The sequence below is a fragment of the Onychostruthus taczanowskii genome, unplaced genomic scaffold (assembly GCF_017590055.1).
Source record: "Onychostruthus taczanowskii isolate IOZ18803 unplaced genomic scaffold, ASM1759005v1 scaffold58, whole genome shotgun sequence".
Lineage (NCBI taxonomy): Eukaryota > Metazoa > Chordata > Aves > Passeriformes > Passeridae > Onychostruthus > Onychostruthus taczanowskii.
Genome location: NW_024503457.1, coordinates 1,521,125 through 1,547,175, shown reverse-complemented (window position 1 = coordinate 1,547,175; position 26,051 = coordinate 1,521,125). Strand labels below are relative to the sequence as shown.

The window sequence follows — 26,051 nt, the reverse complement described above, 5'->3', positions numbered from 1 at the left end:
ACTGTACAAACCTCCCAGCTCCTCATACTTGTGAGGCAACATGAAGAACTGCCTTGCAGAAAAGGAAACAAAGTGATTAGGAAACGTGAGATGCATGTAAGAAGCGCTCAGTAGGGGAAGCCCTACCTCAGTTTTATCCCATGGGATCTTGGTATTTACCAGAACTATCATTCTAGTTTTCAGAATTCTAGAAACAGACTCAGCATCAAAATGTGGTGGTATTTCCTCCTCCCCACCTCCTCCCCAGGCCTGCTCCATGATCTCACTCCTAACCTGAGCCAAATCACTCATTTACAACTCAGAAGAAACAACAGGAAAGGGTCCCTTGGCATGAATGAGAAATACAGGCTACAGGTGACAGGGAGAGCAGTGGCACAGAGAGGAAACCCTAAGGCAGGAGACTGGACAACTAATCACAGACAAATACGGGATGAAGACTGGGACCAAATATGACGCAAAGTATGTAGAAAAATGTCAAAAAGTGTCAAGAACTGGGAGAGGTGGGAGGGGAGAGAGGAAGAGGAAGACATGGAATCCAGATCTGAGATGCAAAGGATATAAAGAAAATTGAGTTAGCAAGACTAGTAATCCTAAGCAAGACCTGAAAGATGGATAAATAGAGGGAAGAATATATTCTACAGAGAAAAAGTTATTTTTCATAGAAATATGAACTAAAAATAGAGCTTTGTGTTAAAAGAGTGAGAACTTGTGAGCATTTTGAGGTCAAAGTCAACCATCTGTCCTATTCTCTGGCTGAAGGGAATCATGGGTTTGTCTAGTGTGGCACAAAGTCACTGAGTAAATTTGTGGGCAGTGTGTGGCCCAGGCCAGTCTTTTGGTAGTACTGGTGAGGTCGAAAGTCACTCTCTGGAGCAACTAGCAAATTATTTCCAATATATAATGGAGTGACAAGATGAAACAAAAATATAATGGGACAATATCACTTTACTGACAAAACCCAAAGTATGAGGGAAAAATGTTTATGTTTTAATAATTTTTGTTAGTATGACCCCACGCCCTCCCCTCCCACCCCCACTCCCAGAATTTTATTTTTTAATTGACTAAAAAAAACCTGACTTTTAAACTAAGATATTCAAAACAAACAGGAAATTGACTTGAGTTAAAACTACCAAATAACAAATGAAGGAACTGTCATACAATTTATGAGGTCTAAATTTTTCCTACTTGAGGGAAAAAAAAAGATAAGAATCCCTTATATATTAGACTGCTTGCAAAGTACTGCAGTACTTCAGCATATCAGCTACAAAGCAATTCATGTAGTATGGCCACTTTAATTTTAAGCCAAAATAAACAGTTCTCTTTAAAAAATAATTTAAAAGATTCTCTGAACTAAGCATAAAATTTATACACTTCTGCTCACTCCTCTGATTTAATCATATGCCACTTATGTTCTACATTATACTATTTAATCATAAATATATATATATTTTTCCAAAAAAGGACCATAGTATTATATACTGGTACATTGACATTTAAAAATACTTAAGGACAGCTCTATCAAATCCAATAAATGGAACATCCATAGAACAGTAAGAAAATATGATTTTTTTCTCTGACTGGTAAGAACTGTGGGTCAGACTTTGTTTTGCCTTTGCAGTTCTAGAAGTGTTAGAAGAATTTAAAACCTCTAAATGGACTTCTGGGATTTCTCTATATTGAGGACTTATTCTCTGTTTTAACACTCATGACAGCAAGTTTGATAATACAGCTCCTCACTGGCAAAGATAATTTCTCCACAAACACTGCTGGCTCCTGAAACAGTTTCAGCAATGTTTGTAGTTGTGAAAGTGTGAACTGGCACTAGCACAGCATCTATCTCAACAATTACCTCATTTGTAGCTTCATTAAAACATTCAAACAGGCTCTCCTGTACTGCTTATTTCATACCTGTTGAGTCTTTGGATCACCCCATTTGAAACTTAAGACTTAGTGGTCTCTTGTGTTCACAATTCAAAGCTACTTATAAGAAGGAATCATTGTGGGTTACAGGAAAGATAAAGACAAAGCTTTTATTAGAAGTTCTTAAGGATTGCTCTCTTTTAACCAGATAAGCATTTCTAGCAGGCTAAAGGCTAAAATATTCAGCTTCAGTGAAGTCTGACCTTTGCAGTGCTTTTATTTAACAGATGCACTTTATAGTAAAAGCAAATTAAATTGATGTTTTCTTTTTCTTCTGGTGTGGTACTAGTTTGTATTTCAGCAAGCTCCATCTGAAGTAACTCAGAAGGGTTAATTGCAGACTACTGACCTTAGATAAACAAAATGTAGAGCTACAAGTTTTGATGAGAAAGCTCAGTAAGCTATGAGCTAGTAGCTAACTCTTTTTTACTGAATTTATATTTGCAAGCTTAACAGTGCGAGGAATGATAATCCAAACAAATGAAAGTTTCCTTATGTCAGTAAAAAGAGCCAAGGACTGTTTGTGCCCATACTTCTCCCAAAGCATGATAATGTTTGCAAATTAAGTCATGCCATTGGGACGGTAGGTTTGCTTTGCTAATGTATCACTGTGTTACAATGGCCTTACAAATTACAATATTACAAATGAACACAGCACTGAAAATGGGGATTTCCTAATATAAAGACCTTCACATATTTGGGGGGACGGGAGATTATTCTGCTTTACATGGACCAGCCAGTACTTCTGCTCAATTTAACTCTAAAGTTACTAAATATCACCTCACTGACTTCTCCAGGGGCTAAACAAGTCTATTACTTTCCGTCTGGAGCAGAAATTGTTTGTTTTGATTTAGCAATCTAATTTTCTCTTACATCAGATGTGCTAAAAATCAAAACAAGTAGCTAAGCTTGTAGTGATCAAGTATATACTACAGCTGAAAAAACACCTTATCAAAATTACACACAGAGTCAAGATGCAAAAATTGCCTTTCATTGGTAGCTCTGCACTTTCATAATTCCAACACTTAAGTGCGTGACTGAAACTGTATGGTATGTCAGCTTCAATGAAACCACTATTTTATTGTCCTAGTTTAGTTATCTCCAGCTCAGTTTACCCAAGGAACAGCAACATTTCATAAAGCTATCAACACTTCCACCCCTACGTGACAAAAGACAAGTCGGCAGGGAAGAAAACCAGCCTGGCTGAATAGGGAGCTTTTGCTGGAACCCAGGGGAAAAAAGAGAGTTTACAACCTTTGGAAGGGCCAGTCAACTTAGGAAGAACACAAGGATGTCACTAGATCATGTAAAAAAAGGTTTAGAAAGGCAAAAACTCAGCTGGAACTCAATCTGGCCACATTGGGAAAGATAGTAAAAATCGTTTCTATAAATACATTAACAAAAAAACAGGCCCAAGGAAAACCTCCATCCTTTTTTGGATGCAAAGAAGAAAAGACAGGGGTATTTAATGCCCTTCTTGCCTCAGTCTTCAGCAGAAAAAACTAGGTGTTTTCAAGGCAACCAGCCTCCTGAGCTGGTAGACAGGGACAAGGAACAGAACAGACTCCTTGTAACCCAAGAAAAAGTAGTTAGTGACCTATTGTCCCACTCAGACACTCAGAGGGCACTGGATGTGGTCCATCTGGGGGTACTGAAGGAGCTGGTGGAAAAGTTTGCTAAGGTGTTCTCCATTATTTATCGTAAGTCCTGACTAACCAGAGAGGTCCCAGGCAATGGGAGCTTGGCCAATGTGATGCCCAACTGCAAGAAGGGTCTGAAGGATGATTTGGGAAACTATGGGCCTGTCAGCCTGACCTCAGTGCCAAGGAAGATTATGGAACTGATCATCTTGAGTGTCACCACGCAGCAGTTACAGGACAATCAGGGGATAAGTAGCCAGAAGGGATTTAGAAAAGGCAGGTCCTGCCTGACCAACTTGATCTCCCTTCATGACCAGATGACCTGTCTAGTGGATGAGGGAAATGCTGTTTGTCCACCTGGACTTCAGTAAAACCTTTGATACTGAATCAGTATCAAAGATAAGAATCTTTGATACTGATTCCATTCTCCTGGAAAAGCTGTCAGGTCATGGCTTGGAGAGGTGAACCTTTTGTTGGGTTAAAAACTGGCTGGATGGCTGGGTTGAAAGTGTGGTGGTAAATGTGGCTGGTTCCACATCCAGTTGGTGGCCAGTCACTAGTGGGGTTCCCCAAGGATCAGTAATGGGACCAGTCCTGTTTAACATCTTTATTAATGTTTTGGATTGAGTTACTCACAGTAAGTTTTTAGACAACACCAAAGTGGATGGGAGTGTTGATCTGTAGGAGGCTGGAATGCTCTGCAAAGGGATCTGGACAGGATGGCTCAATGGGCCAAGACCAATGGTATGACATTCAATAAAGCCAAATGTCAGGCCACACTTTGTCCACAAAAACCCCAGATAGCCTTTCAGGCTTGGGTCAGAATGGCTGGACAGTAGCCCAGCAGAAAAGGGCCTGGGGATACTGGGTGACAAATGGCTGAACATGAGCCAACAATGTGCCCAGATGGCCAAGAAGGCCAATGGCAGCCTGGGCAGTATGAGGAATAGTGTGGCCAGCAAGGCCAGTGAAGTGATTGTCCTCCTGTACTCAGCACTGGTGAAGCCATACCTCGAATTGTGTGTCCAGTTCTGGGACCCTGACTCCAACAGAGAAATTGAGGTTCTGGAGCATATCCAGAGAATGGCAATGGAGCTGGTGAAGGATATGCTCCTGTGAGGAGCAGATGAGGGAGCTTTCATTGTTTAGCCTGAAAAAAGGAGGCTCAGGGAGGACCTCATCACTCTACAGCTACAATGAAAGGAGGTTGTAGGAAGGTGGGGATCTGCCTCTCCCCCAGACAACTGGTGACAGGACAAGAGAAAATGGCTTCAAGCTGTGCTAGAGGAGGTTCAGATTGAAATTGATATTAGGAAGAATTTTTTCACTGTAAGGGTGATGAAGTATTGGAACAGGCTGCTTAGGGAGATATTGCAGTCACCATCCCTGGCAGTGTTCAAGGAACAATTTCACATGCCACTTGGTGCTATGGTCTCGTTGATGTGGTGGCGTTCAGTCAAAGGTTGAACTCAGTGATTTTGGAGATCCTTTCCAGCCTTAATTATTCTACGATAATAAATACTTGCTTCTAACATGTAAGCTGGTGAATCAAGCACAAGATATTGGCCAGGTAATAGTGTTTTCTCTTATGCACTGCTGAACAGTAGAAAATAAACCAAAATTGGACCTTAGTATTGGATGGATCTTCTGCACTTTCTGTCTATTTCAAAACAGACTGCAGTATTTATGAGAGAAGAACATGTTCTGTGAGTATGGTCTGAGCTTTTGTATGTTAATAAAACACTCTTCAAACACAGCTTATGTAAGGAGGAACAGAGAAATTGTCAAGCAGGAAAAAAATACAAAGATATCATTTTCTTTGCTCATTTTCAAGGATTTTAATTTAGAACACTTTTCCCTCCCCCAGGTTAATATCATCTTTCTCAAAATGGGATGGTGAGGTACATTATCAAAAGAAAGGTTAAAGTATCATCCAGATTCACTCAGCTAAAAAGTCCAGGTCTTTATTTTTCTCCCTCTGCTCTTGAGCTTATTAGGCAACTTCATCTTCTGATGATGACATATAAGCTGGAGTTTGATTTCAGATCTGTGTTGCTTTCTCCTAAATATCATCATCTTTGATGAGGGTATTTTAGCTATCTTTTCCATTCGTTTTTTTTTACCTGAATTTGCATCAGCTCTTCAGGGAAGTGCATGTAACATTTTAGGGAAGACAATTTTTGATTTATTCATGAACTCCTGCAACAAATAGATTTTCAGTTCCAGCAGTGACTCATTTGAAGTAGTTACTGCTGGCAACAGTGGCTGAATAAACTGGTTATATGTGTAACCTCCTGCTTTTTGGAAGATTTTTAGTAACACACTACAGATGACTCCTTTCTTCTGACTTTGCTGGCTGACATCATCCTTGCTTCCTAATTCCTTTTTTTCTTTCCTTTCCTCCTCCCTCTTTCTACCTTTTAAATATTTTCCTTTTTTCAGAGTCCTCTGCTGTAAAGGCATAGAGGAGAGCACCTATGACAAATGCAGATTGTGTAACCTTCTTCATTTAGATTTTTATTTAAAGTTCAACTTTCATGATTAGTCAAATGAATCAAAAAGATAATTGAGAGAGAGATTATGTGACACAGACATTAGTCACTACTGCTGATAGTTGGGTATGTGGTTTTGTATCACCTATACAAAATAGGTTGGTACTAAGCTGGTATTCACTGGACATTTAAGAAATTTGACTTGGAGTGAATTTTCTTTTTAAAATTTCTTCTACACATTTCATCTTTCCATTTGTTTTTATACCTCTCTGTGGCTTGAAAAAGGTGTATGGAGAAGGTCACTCATTTTTTCAAACCTTGTTCCTTGCAGCTTAGTCTGTTGCCATGTGCTTCTTAGTCACTGAATGACAATGGTATAACTCTCACCCCCAAACCCTCCTATTCCATTTAACTTATCAGTGTCTCTGAAGAGTTTTGTGCCTTTCTGGTCTAAGTGATAATGCATTATGCACTGCTGTAGTTTTGCACATCTGACTTCTCCTGGAGTTAATGAGATTCTGGAGTCAGAACTTCTAAAATCTCTTTGACATCACAAGCTTCAGACCTCTGCATGATGGAAGGATTCTGTTTTATGATTTCCTTTTAAAATTTTTGTCTTTGTAGGTTTCAGTCTCGTTTTCAAATGCCTATCACTACAGAATCACTAGTCTCGAGCTCTCGGCTTTTACTGATGACCAACTGCTTTTTTCCTGTGCTGTAACAATGGTTCTGTTCCAGGGAAATAAACTTAATAGGCATCCTGCTCTGTGTTTTGTGACTGCAGTACACTATGCAATTACTGCTACACAGCTTTTCTCCAATGTCAAGCTTGTATCCCCACATAAGCTCTAAACATGAGGGGTGCTCTCATCTCCAGCTACTTGTAAGTGAAGGTACAGTTTCTAGTTGTTAATGATTGAGGTTTTTTTTTTTTAATAGAGAACCTTGTGGCAATGATGCAGAACATATATCAGAGTAAACTTACAAAACCTGGGTAGGAAAAGCAAATCTAGTTTAATATTGTTATCTTTTTCAGTCTTTTGGTCTTTTCTATTGAGAGAGTGGGTGGCTATATGTGCCCTCTCCTTTGCTTGGTGACTAATCTGAGGCTTTAAATGGTATTTTGTTTAAAGAAAAATTTTCTTATATGTCTAAGTGCAGGTGATCATGCATGTGTGCTTCCTGCCTAGTGGGGGCCTATTTTTGTTCCTGTTGTTACTAAGGTATCTGGGCCACTGAGAAATATCCATAGCACACATTCTGACTTAGTCCTTGGCCTTTATAAACAGCTTGCAGAAACTTTTCTGGGCATCTTAATACTCAGAGGTCATACATTAATTAGAAGACCTCACCCTTTAAACTGAAGAAGCCTGTAGGAGTGACCTAACCACTATCCAATCCCTTAACTTCACAGCCGTCCCTGAAATTGGTCTGGATGCTCTCTTGTGTAACATATTTCAGTCCTGTTAAGCTGGAAAAAGGCCTGAATCTGAAGCTTACACTGCCTGCAGGAATGATCTGTATGTGAAGCCACAGAAAGCTTCATTTTAATTCAATAGCTTCTATACTATGCAAAGAAACACATTTTTCTTTTTAAAATACACATATTAAAGAAATCAGTCCTACTCAATCACAAAGCTATCCAAAGCAGATAACTGAGTACTCTGAACAAATGGGGACATCCACCTTGCAGTCTTCATACTGTTGAGTATTATATGATATAAATAGGATAAGGAGACAGGATAGGGAGTCGAGAGTTTCCTGTTTAGTGTTTGGTACATTTTTTTTTAAACTTCACTTGATGTATGGCAACCTCAGGTTCTCTGGTGGATCTGTGGATCAGTATGCTGGCACCTACAAATGCACTGACTACCTGGGAAATCCCAATTAGCTGTTTTCAGTCTGCCCTGCTATGACAGTAGAGTATTTAGCACAGGATTTTAAAGAAATAAAATATGTAAGATTATTTAGGAACCATTCAACCACTAAAATGCATATACCAAATACCTTCAAAAATCTTGACAAAAATTTACATAGTGTGCATGGCTAATTGAATATTTTTCTTCCCACAAGAATACACTGGGTTTTTTTGACACAATGATCACAGCTACTCATAAAACTCTGAAAACCAGTCTGATAACTTATCCAAGAATATATTAAATGGAAAAAAAATACACCACTGCAAAGGCTGTGGTGGCTTGCCACCAATGGAAATGACTCAGCTAGCCTGTTTAAAGAATGATATTTTAATTGCTTTGTAGATCACAAACCTGCCAGCCTTGTAATTTACACTGCTGAAGAACAAGTCGACATCTCTCCTTGGCACTCAACTTCTTCTTCTCTCCTGCTGCTGTATCAGCCAAATCTTTATACCTAGAAAAATCAGCAGAGACAGAGTTACTGTAATGTTGGCCTGGTTGACGTCTTTGTAGAAAATGTCAGTTTTCCTTTCACTCTCAAATCTTTGATATCCAAACTGGAAGCGTGGGATTCTGATCAGGATGAAGAAAACAAAAATCACTTGAAATCTTGTATATTGTTAGACATGACCTTGGTTAATAACAGTGATGCCTAAAACCCAAATTTGCTTCCTGTCTGTTCTTTGGATACCTCACTGGAAATCAATGCCAAAGGAATGAAAAGCCTCCCCAGACAAGACCATTGGGACTGAACTGGGTCATTGAAAAGAGGAAAATATGTTTTCAGTATGTGTCATAAAATTTATGCCTCTTAAGGAGTAATTAATAAGAAAGTAACATTGACAAAAATGATTTTCATCAATCTGAGATAAATTTTCATTTTCAACAGAAAGTCATGTAGCAAAGAGACTTCCATGACCTAGATCAGTTCACACTACTGGAAAGAAGTTCAAGAGGAGACTTGATTATAGCATTATGTACCTTCAAAGACAGAAAATGCTGGATATTAAAGGGCTCTTTGATGTATCAGGATAAAAATATCAAGGAAGGAAACTTAAGTAATACAAAGTCCAATAAAGTATAACATTCAATTTTTAACTGTGGTCTTATTAAACTTATTCTAACTTGTTACTAAAGAAATGGAATTTTATACATCTCAATGCTACACAATATTACTGTACTTTCTTGGAGGTATTCCTTTGTCTAGATCTAACTGCATGTAATGCAGAATGCTTTTTCATTACAAAAAAAACCAGGCTTTGAAAAGTACATACATTTTGCAAACATGTCACTTTTGATTAAACTCCCAGTGCAATTGATAAGTTTTGAAGTTTGTGAGCTAATTATGTTTCCTGACATTTTATTTATTTATTTATTTATTTAACAGCTGAATTCACCTATATCTCTCCTGCAACCCAAAACTGTGCTGTCTTGTTGTCTTTCACACACATGGTAGGCAAAGCTGCAGTGATGGAATGACTCCAGGGACATCAATTGTACCAGAAGATGTGGCAAATCTGGAACAATATCTGCAGATATACTGCTGTAGGACCAAATTGCACCTAGATTCCTAGTTTTGTGGAGCTGCATAGACCCTAGGGTACCTCAGCTCCTGCAGTCTGAAAATATTCTCTTGTCTGGTAACAGTCCTGCTGAGGACCCCATGGCTAAGTCTATGCTAGTAAATGAAAAGTGAGAGGCACTGCTTCTGTGGCATAGAAACCATCTGGCAAAACCCTAGCCTGATGGTTTATTTATGCATTTAATATTATGCAATCTGTTCCGTTCTATTAAGCTCTGTCCCCTTCCAGCTGAGTGAACCATGTCTAAGCTGCCTTCTTTGACTGGTCACCAGCCTGTCCTAGTTCCCAAGTTGTGTCCAGGAACCATTGGGAGGAATGCTGGTAAGAAGGGTCCAAACCTTCACCACAGATCCTTGTATTTAGTCTCATACTCCAGATTAGCATTAGAAAACTGTGGATAGCACTTTCCCAGTATTCCACTAGCTGCATGGTCACAAGGACATTTATTTTACAGGTTTCTATTAAGGCCAGGGTCACCTTGTTTCCCTACTTGTATCAACAGTTTTTTCTTAGAAGGCATGGGAAATCAGAAGTGTTAGAGAAATAACTGCTGGAAAGCTTAGCAACTGCTGACTGAAGTGAAGATTCATGACTAAGCATTGACTCACAATGAAGTAACTGCAAAAGTGGTCAGCCTGAAACTCCCTTACAGCAGAAACTCAGAGAGACATATTTCTCTCCTAAAAAAAAAAAAAAAGCCAAATTAAAATTTAAAGGGTTGAAGTTCTATGTTTGGCTCAACTTTTCTTTAAAGACATGCAAATGATAGAATTCAAGGATAGCCAAATATTCCTTACAATCCTTATTATACAGGATGCCGGACAAAAATGATCCACCATTTTTCTCCAGCGTTTAAAGTCTCTGAAATTCCACCACATTATCCTGGAAGTCTAATCACAGTTCACAATCCTCTTCTATCTGTTAAAGCAAGCTCTATCTTACAAAAGGAAAATGGGTTATGGTAGTAGAGAAAGAGGAAGCTATGGGAATTTAACTCTGCCATAAACTTCCTCAGTGAATACAGCAGGGCATTTGGAAGATTATCTACTTTCCCTATGTTAGACACTGCAAAGCTGTGCTCCTAGCCTGAGTTAGTCACCTTGTTCTCAAAACAGTCTGTGAAGACAGGTATTTTCTACAGGGTGACTTGTCCTATGCATTCTAGATACTTTTGAAAAAATGAGAAGACATTGCCCTCTGGAGGTGCCTTTCTCCAGTGGCCACAGATGGACTCAGAGGAGAAGTCCAGACGGGATGCTTTCATTTGGGTGCCTGAGAGGAAGCTCACCTTTAGGCCTACTTGTCTGACTGAGCTACTCATCCTGCAGAGTAACTAACAGAGGGTCTAAGAGAACTTCCTGGATTATTCCTTATCACTGGTTCAAATCTACTGGCTAAGCACCCAAAATGAAAAATACCTTTATGTCCTGTGTTACCATCTGGTATCAACCATTTTCATCTTGTATAAAGATAAAAAACAACACAAAGTTTGCAGCTATTTTTAGCCACAGTGGTGCCCCAATTTGGCTCTCAGTCTGGTTGTGCATATACCCATGTCAACGCCAGGGAATTAATGGAAGTTCCTAAATGAATGGAGTAGGAGGACTATACCTGTTGGTGTGCGCCCAAAAGTGTTCTGGACAGAAGGGATGGTTTAACAATAAGCTTACATAATTTATTCTGCATTTAGTTTAGTGAAAAAACTAAAACCTTTTTTTTTAAATTGACAATGAGCTAAAATATAAAGAAAGAAATAAAATCTTACAAGTGTGACATTATTATTATCAAAGTGAAAAATATTTTTTAGGTGTCAGATACTTTTTACTGTGGATTGACCTTGTGTTTCCATGTAGACACAATAATTTAATATCATCTTAAATTTAATCATTCTCAGGATGAGCAAAATTTATTTTTTTAAGAATTTATTCTATCACAGAAATTAGTAATAAGAATACTGAAATTATGGTTCAGGCTTATATAAATAAACTTGAATTACTTGCAACAATGGGGCTTGCTTCTGGGGAAATGCAAACTGGGAAGTCTTTGAAACTTCCCTTACAGAGAATTCTTCCCCTAGCACTCTAGCCTTAGTTTACTCTGAAGTGAATGAACACACCCAATTAAGTACCAGGCTTCTTCCCACCTGACAGGTCACACATTTTGCCCCCAGTAGACAATGCAGAATGTATAGAGAGGATCCTAAGGAATCCAGAAAGCATATTCAGTGCTACCTTGCTAAAAAAAGGTCATTATACCTGTGAAATACATTTCAGCTAAATTTGGACTGACAAGTCACTTGCCTAGACTTTCTTAAGATTCAGTAGAATAGAGTATTCTGGTGTCATATTCTAACTGTAATAGTGATGTTTACAATAGCTCAGATGAACTGTGCACTGTAAGACCATCATGTCTTTCCACTGAGTATAAACATGCTCTTGCCTCCAGCCTAGACATCTAACATCAGACAAAGTGAATCTCCTTCATAGCCAGGAAGCTAAAAATCCCCAGTATTTCATTGCTAGCAACTCATTCACTAAGGGTTCCAAAATAAAATACAAAACAGGAGATCTAAAGGATTAATTTGAATCAACACCACTCCACTGGCTATGCCAAGACTAATGTACTGTTGATTAGGAAGTAAATGCAAAATCTTTGCTAGTTACAAGTTGAGACAGTGAACACTACTATCAGGGTGAAGGAGGGTCTCCCCAGCACCCATGCACATGACACCAGTATGAGAGAACCATTTTCCCCAGCACCTTTCCTTTAGCACCCTCCTTGTCCTAACTTGTCATTTTCAGAAGCATAAACAGAAGAAAGACATTCTGGCTAGACAGGCTCACACTGTGAGCATGTACAGACTGGCCAGGATTCTCTGGTGTTGCAGAAATGTGCTCTGACCTCTCTTCCTTTGCTTCTGAATGATGTGCTCTATCAGGGAAATTTTTTGTTTGTTTGGAGTAGATACTGCTGCCAATAGCTTGTGAATAGGGAAAACTCGGTTCTCTTGGGTCTTCACAGATAAGGATGTTATCTAATCATTTTCTCCCTCACCTCCCTAAGTGCACAGCTGACAAGATCCAGCAGGCTGTTTTTCCCCAAGACAGAATATTCTGCAGTTCAGGTTATGGCACAGTAACCCACAGCAATATTCTAAGGCTCAGCACGCTATTTGATTTACACAGAGTGTTCACAAATGGGCTGTAGGGCTGTACTCCCAGTTCTGTATGCACAGCAAATCTTTAAGCACTGGAATAAACACGACTCACTCAATTTCAATAGCACAACGTGACAGAAGAAAGGAAAAAAACACGGCAAGTACAAAGGGCAGAAAAACAAGCAGCTCCAAATCAATAGCTTAATAAAAGATGCCTTTGAACTGAAGCCACAGAACTACTTTTGTTGGTTGGTTGTTTTGCTGCTCTTATTCTCAGGTCTCTCTCTTGCTTAATTAAGAAAAAAACACCAAAAATAATGAAGGTAGAGGTAGCTACTGACTGCAATCCAAAGTCCTCACTAAGAGGATAGCTTCTAATGCCACAAGTCATATCTTTCCTGAAGGAAGCTACTTCCTTCCATGTCTTTGTCTTGTTGCTTAAAAAATAAAAATTACATATGGCTGGCAGGTAACTGCTTTAAAAGAGTGATAAATTATGTACTTTAAAGCTTTAAATATCCAAACACAACATATGTAAGGAAAAATGAGTGACACTCTTGTCAGTATAATTCATTATGTTGTAGCTTAATTTTCTCTTTTTTGCTTACTACAATATACTTTGTTTGCCAAGGTAAACTGGTATGACTTAATAATATCTATTCAAAAGGTAGTGAATAAAACGCAGCAATAAAAATTAAATTATGTCAAATATTTCTGTTAGAAGAAATGCAAAAATTGCCATCATAAATGTTCATGTTGTGCTGTCTCAGTAAATTGTCTCTTTTCCCCTTTCTATACTTCCTTTTCCCTTTCTTTGACAATCATTAATTGTTGACATCTGAAATATGTGAGAGAAATTGACTTTGTTTGCCAAACTTGTCACTATGTGCTTATAACTCCAGTTTTTAGTTTTGTTTGTTTGGATTTGGGGAGGATGGGCAGAGGTAAGGTTTTATTTGAAAAGTCTATCAAGTGAAAGCTGAAACATCCAGAGAGCCTATCTACTGAAGAGAGATTGCCTGAAATTTTTTCAGTAGAAAACTTATAAAATCAGTGAGTAGCAAAAAATAGGATGGAATTTTGATTAATGTTACTTTTATATAAAGGATAAATATTCATTCATTCATCTTCCCTCTGTTATATATTTTTTTCTTGAAAGAATAACCTAATTATTTTTGAAATATGAGGAACATAGGACATTCCAGATAATTAGAGAAGAGGAAATAGATTATTATATTTTCCAAGAAAAAAAAGTGATTCTGTCAATCTCTGTACAATATATATGACATAAATATCTTATTATAGAGCATAAATATTAAGAACCAAAGCACATACACAAAATTTTTGAGAATAAATCTTTGGATGTGAAGAAGAAAATGATGTTTTTAGAAATAACAGATTACATCAGACAGACTGCATTTGGGGCTTCTTTTATAGGACTTCAAAAATTCAGTATAATATCATAAGGTTCACCTTTTTATGAAAAACTTTGCACCAAGGCTGCTTCATAGACTTACAGAAATAATTCAGACTATTGTAAATGTGACCATGAAGTGCAATGTACCTGTAACAATTAGTAAGTATGAATGAACAATTGCAATGAACCAAAACGTCAAAGTACCTGCCTACCATATTATTTTTTTAATATCTTAATTGATATCAAGAAATACAGTCTTAAGTGACTACATCTGCAGAACAATAAGAATTAAGAGAAAAAAAATAAAAGTACAGTAATTTTGGAAAACTAACAATTCTAAAAGTGATCTTACAACAAACTGACCAGTTATTGTAGTTTTACCTGGTTTCTATACATGCCTATGGATTTTTTTTCTGGTAAAATATACTGATTTTTTTTTACAACAAAAATTAAAAATTCACTTCCTGTTCAAGGGGTAATAGGGAAATATACAACATGCTTTAATGTGTCTGTGGAAAAAGGAAAATATACTCAAGAATGACAATAAATGACATGTAACTGAGATAAAAGAGCAAAATTTAGGACTAAGAAATAAAACTGGAAGAATACTCAGAAAATCTCCAGAACAAAATCTTACAGTGGCTCAAATGTGAGTCAGCCACTGGGCCAATGCAGAGCTCAGTACAGCCTTTTGAGAGAGGGTCATGACTATGAAATCCACTGAAACAAAATACCTTTGCAGAAGCGGCCATTTGGGATGTTTTAATTTAAAGTGAATAAAAAGTAAGAGAAATTTCTCAGATAAAATACTACCTTATGCCAGAAGATAAAAAAATTGATTGGAAGAATTATTTTTTCCTGAGTTTTATGGTGTTTTTTGTATTAGGCTTTGCAACCCTTAATCTTTTCTAGACATCTGATTTTCAGTTTCTGAAAAAAAAAAGAAGCAATGAAGATATGTGTGTCTTAGTCCTGGATTATTTATTCATATACTTCCTGTAATTAGGCAGAGGCTTCCCCATCTCAGACAATGTGGCAGCAGAATAGTGAGTAGAATATAAATTATAGTCCAGCTCTTGGGATTAGTGGATTCAACTATGCGAATACAAAATATGAATTCGCAACATCTGCTAAAGATTTGCAAAATAATTACAATAATTTTGCACCATCTTACTTAAAGCTGACCTTCCCATTTCATCTTGACAAAGCAACGTAAAACATATTTACTTTTAAAACCGGCAAAAATCACCCATTGTCTCAGAAACATGCTAGAACTGAGCAAACAAACAGGTCTATTACATCTATAAACATATTCATCTGACTCTATTCAGCAAATGTTTACCTTTAACTCTTGCTAGGTAGGTCTTTCCCACAGCTAACCACCTCTCCATGCTTGGGCATCCCACCAACATGCACACAGGGCCATAAAATGCTTCACTGTACACAGAATATATGGGCTATGTAGTAAATTTAAATTTCTTTGTTAGCCTGCTAATGTGATTCTGTTTAACACAAAGGTGTTGTAGGACTGGTGCCCAGTGAAGCTCCTTTCCTTTCTCTGCAGACACAGCCATGTGATAATAGGGCATCAAAATCAAAATTTCAATTGAAACACTGAAGTGGGCTTGCACAACTTTCCTGCTTGGTCTCCTGGTGACATTACCTCTTCAGTGGCTCACTGTTTGCCAAGAAGGCACTGCCCAGCTCATTGGGAAATCTACTGAGAAGGATGTATCTTGCAGAAGCAGAAAGTAAAACCAGAGTCAAATGGAAATTGTGGTATTAAAGAGAAATAGGATTAGATTTGCTGTTCCACCTAGATAATACTGTATTTCTTCATTCCTTTTGGTGTTTTTTTCTCCTGTGTAACCAGTACTCAGCCAAAGTGGGATGGAAACACATAAAATCTTTCCCACAATCCTCACTAGTAGCTTAGAGAACATTTATTGGGATTATGGGGAAGGATTTTTGGACCATTTTAAACCATATGGCAAAATAGCTTCTCTGTGAGATCATCTCTACTTCTGCTTTCTTCTGCGGGAGCTTCCCTTGTGCCTCTGAACCTGTGAGTACTATCAGTCTAGGTAACAGGGATTCTCCTGGCTCTGGATTGTATAATGGTTAGACAAACCATACAAAAGCATCATTTTTCAAGATATTCTAAGGTCATGTGCCAAGAGTGGACCAGGTTCTGCTCTCAGTAAGAGTGCAATACAGCTGGAGTAATTCTGCTGAAACAGATGATGCTAAATTAATGCCACATTGGCCTAAACAAGAAAGCAAAGTAAGACCCATTGATTGCATAAAAGGATTTTATGTGCATGCTTGCATAGGATTTTGTGTTTGCTGGTGTGATATCACCAGTATAAACTGCATATTATTATTCAGCCTGTCTAGGAAATCTAGCTTTAGGCAGTGTCATTCCAGGTTCTCCTGCTGAAGATTAAACGGTTTTAAAGAATATCAAGATATGGTTAAGAAGAAAAAGGGTGCCATGAATATCTGAGTAGAGTGGAAAGAATTTAACAGCTGCAGAGCTGCATAGAGAAGAAACAGCAGGAGGGTCACAGTTGTTTTTGAGTGTGAGGCAGCTGGACTGCATCTATACAAGTCCTGTGACCTATACAAGTCCTATGACCATAAAAAAGCAGCACTCAAGATCAACTAATATTTTTCTAAACAGTGAAATCACACAGATATATTTAATTAAGCAATAAATAACAAGGCATTATTTTAAAATTGTAAAATAAAATTATTACATGCGACAACTTGCACTGTAATCTGATAATTCAAAGCTCCTGCACAGTGCCACTGGCATAAACGAATGTGTTACATACTTACTTCTTTAAAATATTATTTTAAATATATTCTGTATTAATTTAAGAGGTCAATAATTCTAACAAGCATTTCCTTAGAAGAATTTAAATGTATAAGGATTAGTGAAAATATTAGTGGTTGATAATATTTTAAAGGGTTTATTTATATGGCAGGCATTTAACTGAATTTCTTACTACCACACATAAATCTATGTCCATTATCTTTGTCATTATGTGATGTCAGCAAATTATGAAGTACTCAATAAAGACTTTTCTTGGAACCTTAAGGTTCTGAAATAAATTTATTAGCTGCTTGTTATAGGCACATTGAACTCAGTCAGTTTGTGAGATACAGGTCACGAACTTTCATTATACTTATTTGTGTACAAATATAATTCTATATATTTTTATAATCCATGGTTTTAGATGAAATCCAGTGCTGTGGTAGGTATTTTAGCACCTTGTGACAACATTTCTCCATGTTTAGAAATAGCACAAGCTTTAAAATTCGCAGATGTAAAACATGCATAGATTTTTATAAGGATTATAAGGGTTATTTAGTGATCTAACAAACATTTTGTTAAATCTGAGGGATAAGAAGTGTCAAGTATTAGTGGAAAGCAGAGGTACCAAGGGTGGCACTTTAATCTAGAAATTAAATAACCATTTTAAAATTTCACAGATCTAGAAGTTTAAGTAAAGAAAACTACAAGAACTGCTGAAACAGTTCAGCCAGAATTATGCTTGTGTGTGCCCAATAGATTTATGGTTGCCTAAGGAAATTAATGCAGTTGTATGCACCTAATAGTGGAGGGAGAACAATACTATGAGATTTTCAATGAAACAGCCTAAAAACTGGGACATTCTCTATTGCACAAAACAATAGACTCTGCAAGAAGCTTCACTAAGTTTTATGCATTCTATACGAAATGTAATATACATAATGCTGGAAGATTATTCAGATTGCACATCAAACATTTGAAAGTTAGAAACCATCAGACTTAACTGGCCATGTCATCTTTATTTCCCTGTATCTGGCTAGTAAATGACCTAATTACATCCTCCTGCTCAAGGGACCCCTTTTCTTGTCAATCTTGTAGAACCGTTAAGTGTATGACAGATATGAATAATTCATCTGACTTCAATTGTTTACACACATTTACACATTTGTAATTGCTTTAGCAAATGAGGGTTGCATTATAAGCTTCTGAAGATGCCTGAGAAAACAATGCTGATACTTATTTTTGCCTTCAAAATACAGCTAGATGCCTTCTAAATAAAGTCAGGTGTCTAGTCTTCCCCTGAAAACAGAAAAAAGAGAAACTCTTTTCTCTTATAGTCAGTCATTTGTGCACTCTCAGTAAGCCCCAGAAACACCAGCAGCTTTACCATCCTCACAGTCCAAACTCTGTGACATTTAACATGAGCACTGATACTATTACAAGACTAATTCTGTGGGCAAGAGAACTGATAATGCCATGGTATGGCTTCAGAAACTGCATCTGTCTTGACTCCAAAATGTTGTTCTCTGATTTTTTTAGAGCCTGTTAAAAAGCATTAATTCTTTCCCTTGCCATAGAATGGAACTACACCGATTCTGGGAAATAACTGCAAAACTGGATAAACCTAAGACTAATCAGTTGAATCCCATCCTAAAAGTGATCACTATTCTTTAAACCCTACAAATTAAGTCCAGGTTAATTAAGCAAGTCATCAAAGGCATATTATCTTGTGCATTTCTTGTTTCTAAAGTATCAGAAAGGTTCTAATGGGGAGAATGAGTTGATCAAGCTAAATGGATATAAAGAAACAACTCCAAAGGGAGCAGAACAGAAGAGTCCATCTACAGTCAGGCTGCCTGGAAAGAGCTATTTAGTTTTTCCATAATATGAGTAGCTTGGTGACTCTCGCTACACTGTCACCTTGCACAAGTACATTTGAAATGGTCTGTAGCCTTTAAGACTGTCCCAAATACCTAATTACATCTCAGAAATTCCCCAGCGTGATTTACTCCAATTCTAGTCTTGTCAGGGAGAATGCCAGAGCATTCTGGCTTCTGGTCATCTCCTACAGTATAATCAATCCCCACCAGTAAGGTTTCATGAGGAATTAATAATTTAGAGTAATTCTGAGTGCTCTAAATTATCCTGAACTGGGTCCCCCTATCTGAAATGTTGGTGAAAGGAAAAGAACAAATAAAAGCTAAGGGTAGAAAAAGAAAGGACTTCCAGAGTTATGGTGTTTGTCTTCCCAAGTCACCAGTATCCATGATGAAATACTTTCCTGTCTGCCAATGGGAAGTAGAAAATTAGTTCCTTATTTTTAATTTATTGGCTTCTCTATTCAACTGCATTTATTTCAACCAATGAGTTTTCTGACTTCTCTCCTAATTGTCTCCTCCACCCCACTGAGGAAGGAATGAACTAGTAGCCATGAGGGGTTGAGCTGCCAGCTGGGATTAACCAGTGACACTTCTTTATCCAAGTGCTTTATTCGGGGTGGATGAGAGGCTGGACATGAGCTGACAAAGTGCATTTGTAGTCCAGAAAGCCAACAGTATCCTGGGTTGCATCAAAAGAAGTGTGACCAGCAGGTCAATGGAGGTGATCCCGCCCCTCTACTCGGTCCTTGTGATTCCCCTTCTGGAGCGCTGTGTCCAGCTCTGGGGTCCTCAGAACACGACGGACATTGACCTGTTGGAATAAGTCCCAAGGAGGGCCATGGAGATAATCAGAGAGCTGGAGCACCTCTTCTATGGAAACAGGCTGAGGGCGCTGGGGTTGTTCACCCTGGAGAGGAACAGGCTCTGGAGGGACCTCACTGTTGCCTCCCAGTACCTAAAAGTGGCCTACAGGAAAGCCAGAGGGGTACTTTTGAAAAGGGCAGGAAATTATAGCACAAGGGAGAAAGGCTTTAAACTGAAATAAGACAGGCTTAAATTGCTGGAACAGGCTGCTCAGAGAGGCTGTGGATACTTTATGCCTGGAAGTGTCCAAGGCTAGGTTGGATGTGGCTCTGAGCAGCCTTGTATAGTGGAAGGTGTCCATGCCGGTCATTTGGAGCAACATGATCTTTAAGGTCCCTTCCAATCCACACCATTCTATGATTCTATAGTAATTACCAAAATTGCCAAGGACACAGACATTTTGAAAATCACTGTTTTAAACTTCAAGGATGACCTTCACTCCTCACAGGAAGTTAGCCATTACCAGTTTTATGAATTTGCATTCAAAGTGCCCTCAAAACTGATGACTTTAAGATATTTCATTTACTCACCTTTACTTTTATTCTAAAAGAAAGACAAATAAAAATGATTGCCCTCAATCAGAATTATCACTTCCAGCTCTAGGTCTGAAGCAACAAACTCCACAATGGCAAGACTGCCATTTGATATAAATTGATATCATTACATCTATTTTAATGAAATACTGCTTTTGTAGCAGCAGTCAGATTGCCTCTTGCTCTCCAATGACACCTTAAATGCAAAGATTTAAGGTGTCATTGTAGTGCTCCATGAGATTACTGATGCTGCAGACAATAAAGCTGAAAGGGCCAGTGTGATGATGACCCATCACTTTGTAATCTGCTCTGTACATCATGCTCACTAATACCCTAACTCATGAGAGTCTGAAAAGTTCTGCTGACTTTTTAAATTCAAAAATTATATATTATAAAATATTATAGCTTCCCTGCTTTCAAGAGGAGAAAAAAAGGATAGGGGAAGGAAAGAGAAAAAAAAAGTCAACAACAAAATGCTTCCGGACTAAGGGAGTATATATAGATTTACAATAATGACTCACACACATGATTTACAAACATAAGCAACACACCTGTGCAATACACCATCAGCTAATAGCATGAATTTGGTGAAATTATTACAATTAAAAAGGGCTTTATAGGAAAAGGACAGACATTACTTGATATAGCAGTGATATCAGCATTAACATAATGTTTCCTGAGAAAACAAGATATCTCTTTGAATGATCTCTTAGCAAAGTCAATTATTTGAAAGAGTTAATCCTAATTTAGTACTGTGAAGCACTAAAGTTTTGATGTAAAGACCACTATTGCAGCATTTCATTATCAATGAATGCTGCTCTGACTAGAAGTACAGAATTCAGGATCTGCAGTTCAGTGCAGCTTGAAGAACAAATTAAGAACTTCATATTAAAATCAGAGGAAAACCTGTAATTAGAACAGTCTTTGAACATACTTGTTTCACCCTCACTGCTATGATTACCATAAGAATCCATTATCATTGTGTTATATATTCTTCCTTCCTAATATTTCCTATTAAAATGGATGTTTCACCATCTTTTGAAGTTACCTTAAAACAAAAAAGCTTCAGAATGTTAACTCTTTATTTCCTTTTTTTAATAAATCTTACAGTTGGCGATTTCGCTTTTCATACAGGAGTGCAAGGTTAGATTATGAAAGGAGGGAAAACAAGGAGAAAAAGAGGAGAAGATGGGGAAGAAGGGGGAAGGGAAAGAGGACAAGGAGGAGGAGGATGAGAAGGAAGAAGCCATGACATTGTACCTCCAAACCAGCATCTGACACTGTCTTAACAGGATAAATAACTACTTATAAAGGTTCATAGCTGCAGTAGCCTAGGTGAAACTAAAGATTAGATTGGAGCAATTTAAGAAATTTTAAAATATTATTAGAAATAGTAAATCATAACATTTTAGGGACTTATCTCTTCTTGCCACCATACTGTAAGGAATGTCTCTACATGCAGCCTTGATGTTCTCCTTCAGACTATAAAATTTTTTCTGCTCTTCCTTGAGCAGAAACAGAAGGCAGGATGGGACCTCCACGATGGGAAACACAATGGTAAGTTGATAGAATTAAACCCAGGGAAGACAATCTAGAACCTGAGAGACAGTAATGAAATTCCAAGAACGTTCAAAAAGTGCAGAAATAAATGCCAGGAACAGGACACTAGAATTTGGGCTTTCTGAACAACATGATTTTTGCCAAAGAAATCCTGCTGTTCTCATCTGCTAAGTGAAAGGCTCAAATTGCTTATCAGTTCCAACAATCCACAGAGGTTATCCTGAGCTTCAGCAGCTCTGAGTGTTTCCTGGAACCTGGTAGGGAAGGCTAACAAGATGCCTCATTTAAGGACCTGTGTAAGTGGACCTTGCAGTCTCCACTGCTAAGCAGTGTCCCAGACACAAGAAACAAAAGACATGTGAACCTCAGTTTCTCAGTTAAATTATAATAAATTATAATAATGATAATAAATTATAAATAAATTCTTTCTTGGGCAAGGAAACTGAAATACAGACAGAGAAAAAAAAACCTGGGTATAGTTTAGAAACTTGGTGAGCAACACTAATGTAGAAAGAAGGAATTATTTTATTTTCTATTTCAATGTAGAGAACATGGAGTGTTTGTAGAGGAGGATGCTATCAAAACAAAATTTTTCAGAGGGAGTGAAACAAAGCATCTCACTACCTCATTTTTACCTGAACACCACCAAACAGCTGTATTCCTGTATTTTGCTGAGGTCACCTCATGGGTCTTTGATCACTATAATTACTTTAAAAAATTTATATTCAAAATGGCTTTTGCATGTCTTCCTTGAGCACCATGTGTGGTGAATGACACAAAAGTCATCCAGGATCCATTTCATTAACTGATGCAAAGAGATTAGATTCTAGATATTAAGTTTGTATAATGAGGTGCTGTTTGTGCCCCAGAGAGTTTCTGAGACCTGTTGTTCTGCACTGGAAACAGTGCAGACACTTGATACTTACTTTTCCTGTTCCATGGCACTGACTACCACAACCATAATAAATTACTGTTTATACTAATGGGCTTGTTGTATATCTTATTCTAAATTAGATATATTTTAAATTAGAATTATTTTAAATCAGAAATAATTTTAAATAAGATATCAAAACACTAAATACTGGAAAGAAACATCCATCTGCAGACAGTTGTTTATTCCATGGCTATTTTACTGTTTTCTTTCTTCCAAGAAAACATATTTGAGGATACTTTAATTGTGTACAATTTAGACTGTAAATTGGAAACTTTAAACCCTTTAGAAATTTGTTTGCGCCACTGCCTTGACTTAAAAAGCAAAGCTAGAATTTAAAAAAATAAGCCACTGAGAACCATTCTGAAGATAACAAGCAAAATATATGGATAAACTTTTCCAGGAGTGTAAAATGTCTGTTAGTCAAGGTTTTCTGTTTTTAAGGTAAGGTAAAAACTGATCCCTGTCTCTCTGCTCACAGAGCTTCAGAAATTGAGCCAACACTGCAGGTAAATTCAGCAGAAATGCTGCATCTGGAGTTGGCAAATCTGTTGAAATCACATATATGATTTTTTAATTATCCTACTTTAACAGGATTTAATTACATCTGACCTTATGAATTCTCATTTTATTATATATTCATTGAGAAGTGTCACAGCTTCCATTTAATAATGAGAATTTCCACAAGATTTCTCTTCTGATCAGCAAACTTTGGTGATTGAGGGGTTCACCTCACAGCTGGCAACTTTTACTTTGATAAGACAGAAGTAGAACCAGTAAATCCAAAAGGATAGGAACAGAAATAATGATTCAGCTTTGTAGCCCAGGAAGATACACTCTTGCAAAATATGACATTTCTTTAACTACCTCTCTCTTAAGCCATTGTAGGAGTTCAAATGGAACTCATAAATAGGTTAAATACAAGTCATATTAATCCCTAATTAGATAGCAGTAGAAATTTACTTAAATTCATCCAATTAAGAATGAACTGTACTGTCTGATTGGTGACAGAATATAGATTTTCCAACATTCCATCCCTTTGCCACAAAGTCTCCTAATTCAAACATACTTTCTTGTAAGCCAGCAGAAAAAAAAAGTATTTTAATTTTTAATTAATAGCTATTTTGAATTCTGACCCCATTACCTATATGATAAAGAAGATCCAAAAAGTAAATGCACAAAAACTGCAGGGATGTGAGGGAGGATAGTAATTTCCTATCTTTTGGGAATTCAGGTTGGGATTAGGGCTACAAATTCTCTTTAGAGTACTAGTTTGACAACAAAGGAAATAAGAATTTGAAAGGTGAAAAACTCCATCAGGTTCAGGTATGTAAGCCTATAAGGAAATATGACAAAATCACTTCTCATTCCAATCAATGAATAGTAAGACAAGATCAGAGTGTGGCTGAACAGCCAACAAAATGAATACTGTTAACAAAAAAATTACCAAAACTAATTATCTTGTTTCTAAAAATATTGTGTTCAGTTACGAAGGCAATGTAGAGATGCAGCAGAAAAGCAGGTTTTTAGGAAACTTTTTGAAAAGGAAACTCATAATCTCTGAATTCAATATTTCTTTCTTACCTGCAGTCTATTGGCTGAAAAAACATACAGCAGAGATTGCCCATACAAACTCAGAACATGAAAGCTTTCCCAAATCTCCCATTATGTGCATCTTCTCCTCAACCAGCCTGCCCAGCTTGATTCACACTGGAGGATGAATATTGTGGTAGGGCACAGATGGTTTATTTGAGAAAGAGATAGAATTACAAACTCCTACACTCCTCACTGTTTGAGTATTTAGAGACAGAAAAAATTTGTGCCCAGGCAGTAATTTAACATCCACAACTTTTTCCAAGACAACTCAAACTTATGTGTAAGCAGCTAATGCTGTTTTTCAGAAGTAATATAATAAAGGCCAGATCATGCATGACTGATTGATATGCATCAATCAAGAAGCAGAACATGCAGAGAGATAGAACTTGTCTTGAGTGCATGAGGCTGCTAAACGAATACTTCTTGGGCAAGACAATCCTCTTTCTTTCCTGAATCTTTTAAGAATTAAATTACCCAAAACTCCAATACTGAACTGGGAATGGGGAACAAGAGTTTGCCTTCTGACAGAAGCAGACCTTTTTGTCTTGTCACATTAATTCAATATGTCACTGATTTCTAACAATAATAAAAATGGAGTTGTGGTATGAGCATTAGTACCTCATGACCAGACATAAACAAATCCTAGCCTATGAAATACAAATAATGAACCCATGACACCTACACATAGAAAGCTGGAAAATTAGACTATCTCTCCTTCTCCTTTTTAATTATCTACAGAAAATATACAATATTTTATGTATCTTAAATCATACAAATAGCATAAATTGTAAAAAAAGGGCTGCTTTATGAGGTCATACTTTTAAAACTTAATTTTTCTGATGACCTTTATAAATATATTTCTACATATCAATATAAATTATATAAATGTATCAATTTATAAATATATTTCTAAAGTTCATTATTTGTTCAGTTAAAAAGTAACAGACCTATACCCCTTCCAGGAAGACAAAATTTTCTCTGAAAAAAGTCTGAAAGACTCATAAGCAAAACAACATGGAAAGCACAACCAGAACACAACAGAAGGCTTTGTACTGTAGGTAAGAAAAAAGGTTTTATGAAAGAATTTACCTTGACAAGAAGTCTGTGAAAGAGAGACGTATTGGATACCCATGACGGATAATTTTGACCATGTCTAGGACACCAATATACTGCAGTTGAGCAGACACATAAAAATGATCAAAGGTATCTGGCAACTTGGAGTTATTAGGCTTTATACAATGAATGAATTGCGGTGTGCAGTTCTGCAGCTTCCCAATAATATCTGAAAGTGATTTCTGGAGAAAAAACAAACAAACAAACCAGCAATTATCAATCATTCTCGTGCAGCTAAGACAATTTTTCAATACATGTGCTCTTCCTAACTTTTAAACATTATTTTCTCAAAAGGGTTGACCAGGTCATGCAAGCAGCTTTCTCAAACATAAGACTTCCATTTTTTCCATTGCAATCTCTAGAGGGTAATCCTGCCTTTGAAACATCTGGAGATTCTTTTGCAAATTTCTGCCCATAAGATGTTCACTGACCCTGAGCTGTACTGCCACAGTGGTTGGGCCCCCTCGTTCCAGTCTCTGAAGAAATGAGGATGTTCCTTTCTTTTTCAACAGCTGTGGAAGAGAAAAGCACACACACAGCAATTTTATCTCAAGATGGGCAGTAGACCTCTGTTGTCATTGCTGCAGGCAAAAATCTGTGCAAACACTGTGCCATAGACAAGGATTGA

The 26,051-nt window shown here is 37.3% G+C and overlaps 1 protein-coding gene across 1 annotated transcript in view; it reads right to left on the bottom strand.

The window, feature by feature from the left end:
* The window catches only part of MYO16 (myosin XVI), a 278,913-nt gene that overhangs the window by 51,269 nt on the left and 201,593 nt on the right, over positions 1 to 26,051 (bottom strand). Inside the window, exons 26-28 of the mRNA XM_041418140.1 lie at positions 25,855 to 25,935; positions 25,400 to 25,605; positions 8,323 to 8,425 (exon numbers count right to left, since the gene is read on the bottom strand). Of these exons, the coding sequence (XP_041274074.1) occupies positions 8,323 to 8,425; positions 25,400 to 25,605; positions 25,855 to 25,935 (390 nt within the window). The remainder of the gene's footprint in view (positions 1 to 8,322; positions 8,426 to 25,399; positions 25,606 to 25,854; positions 25,936 to 26,051) is intronic.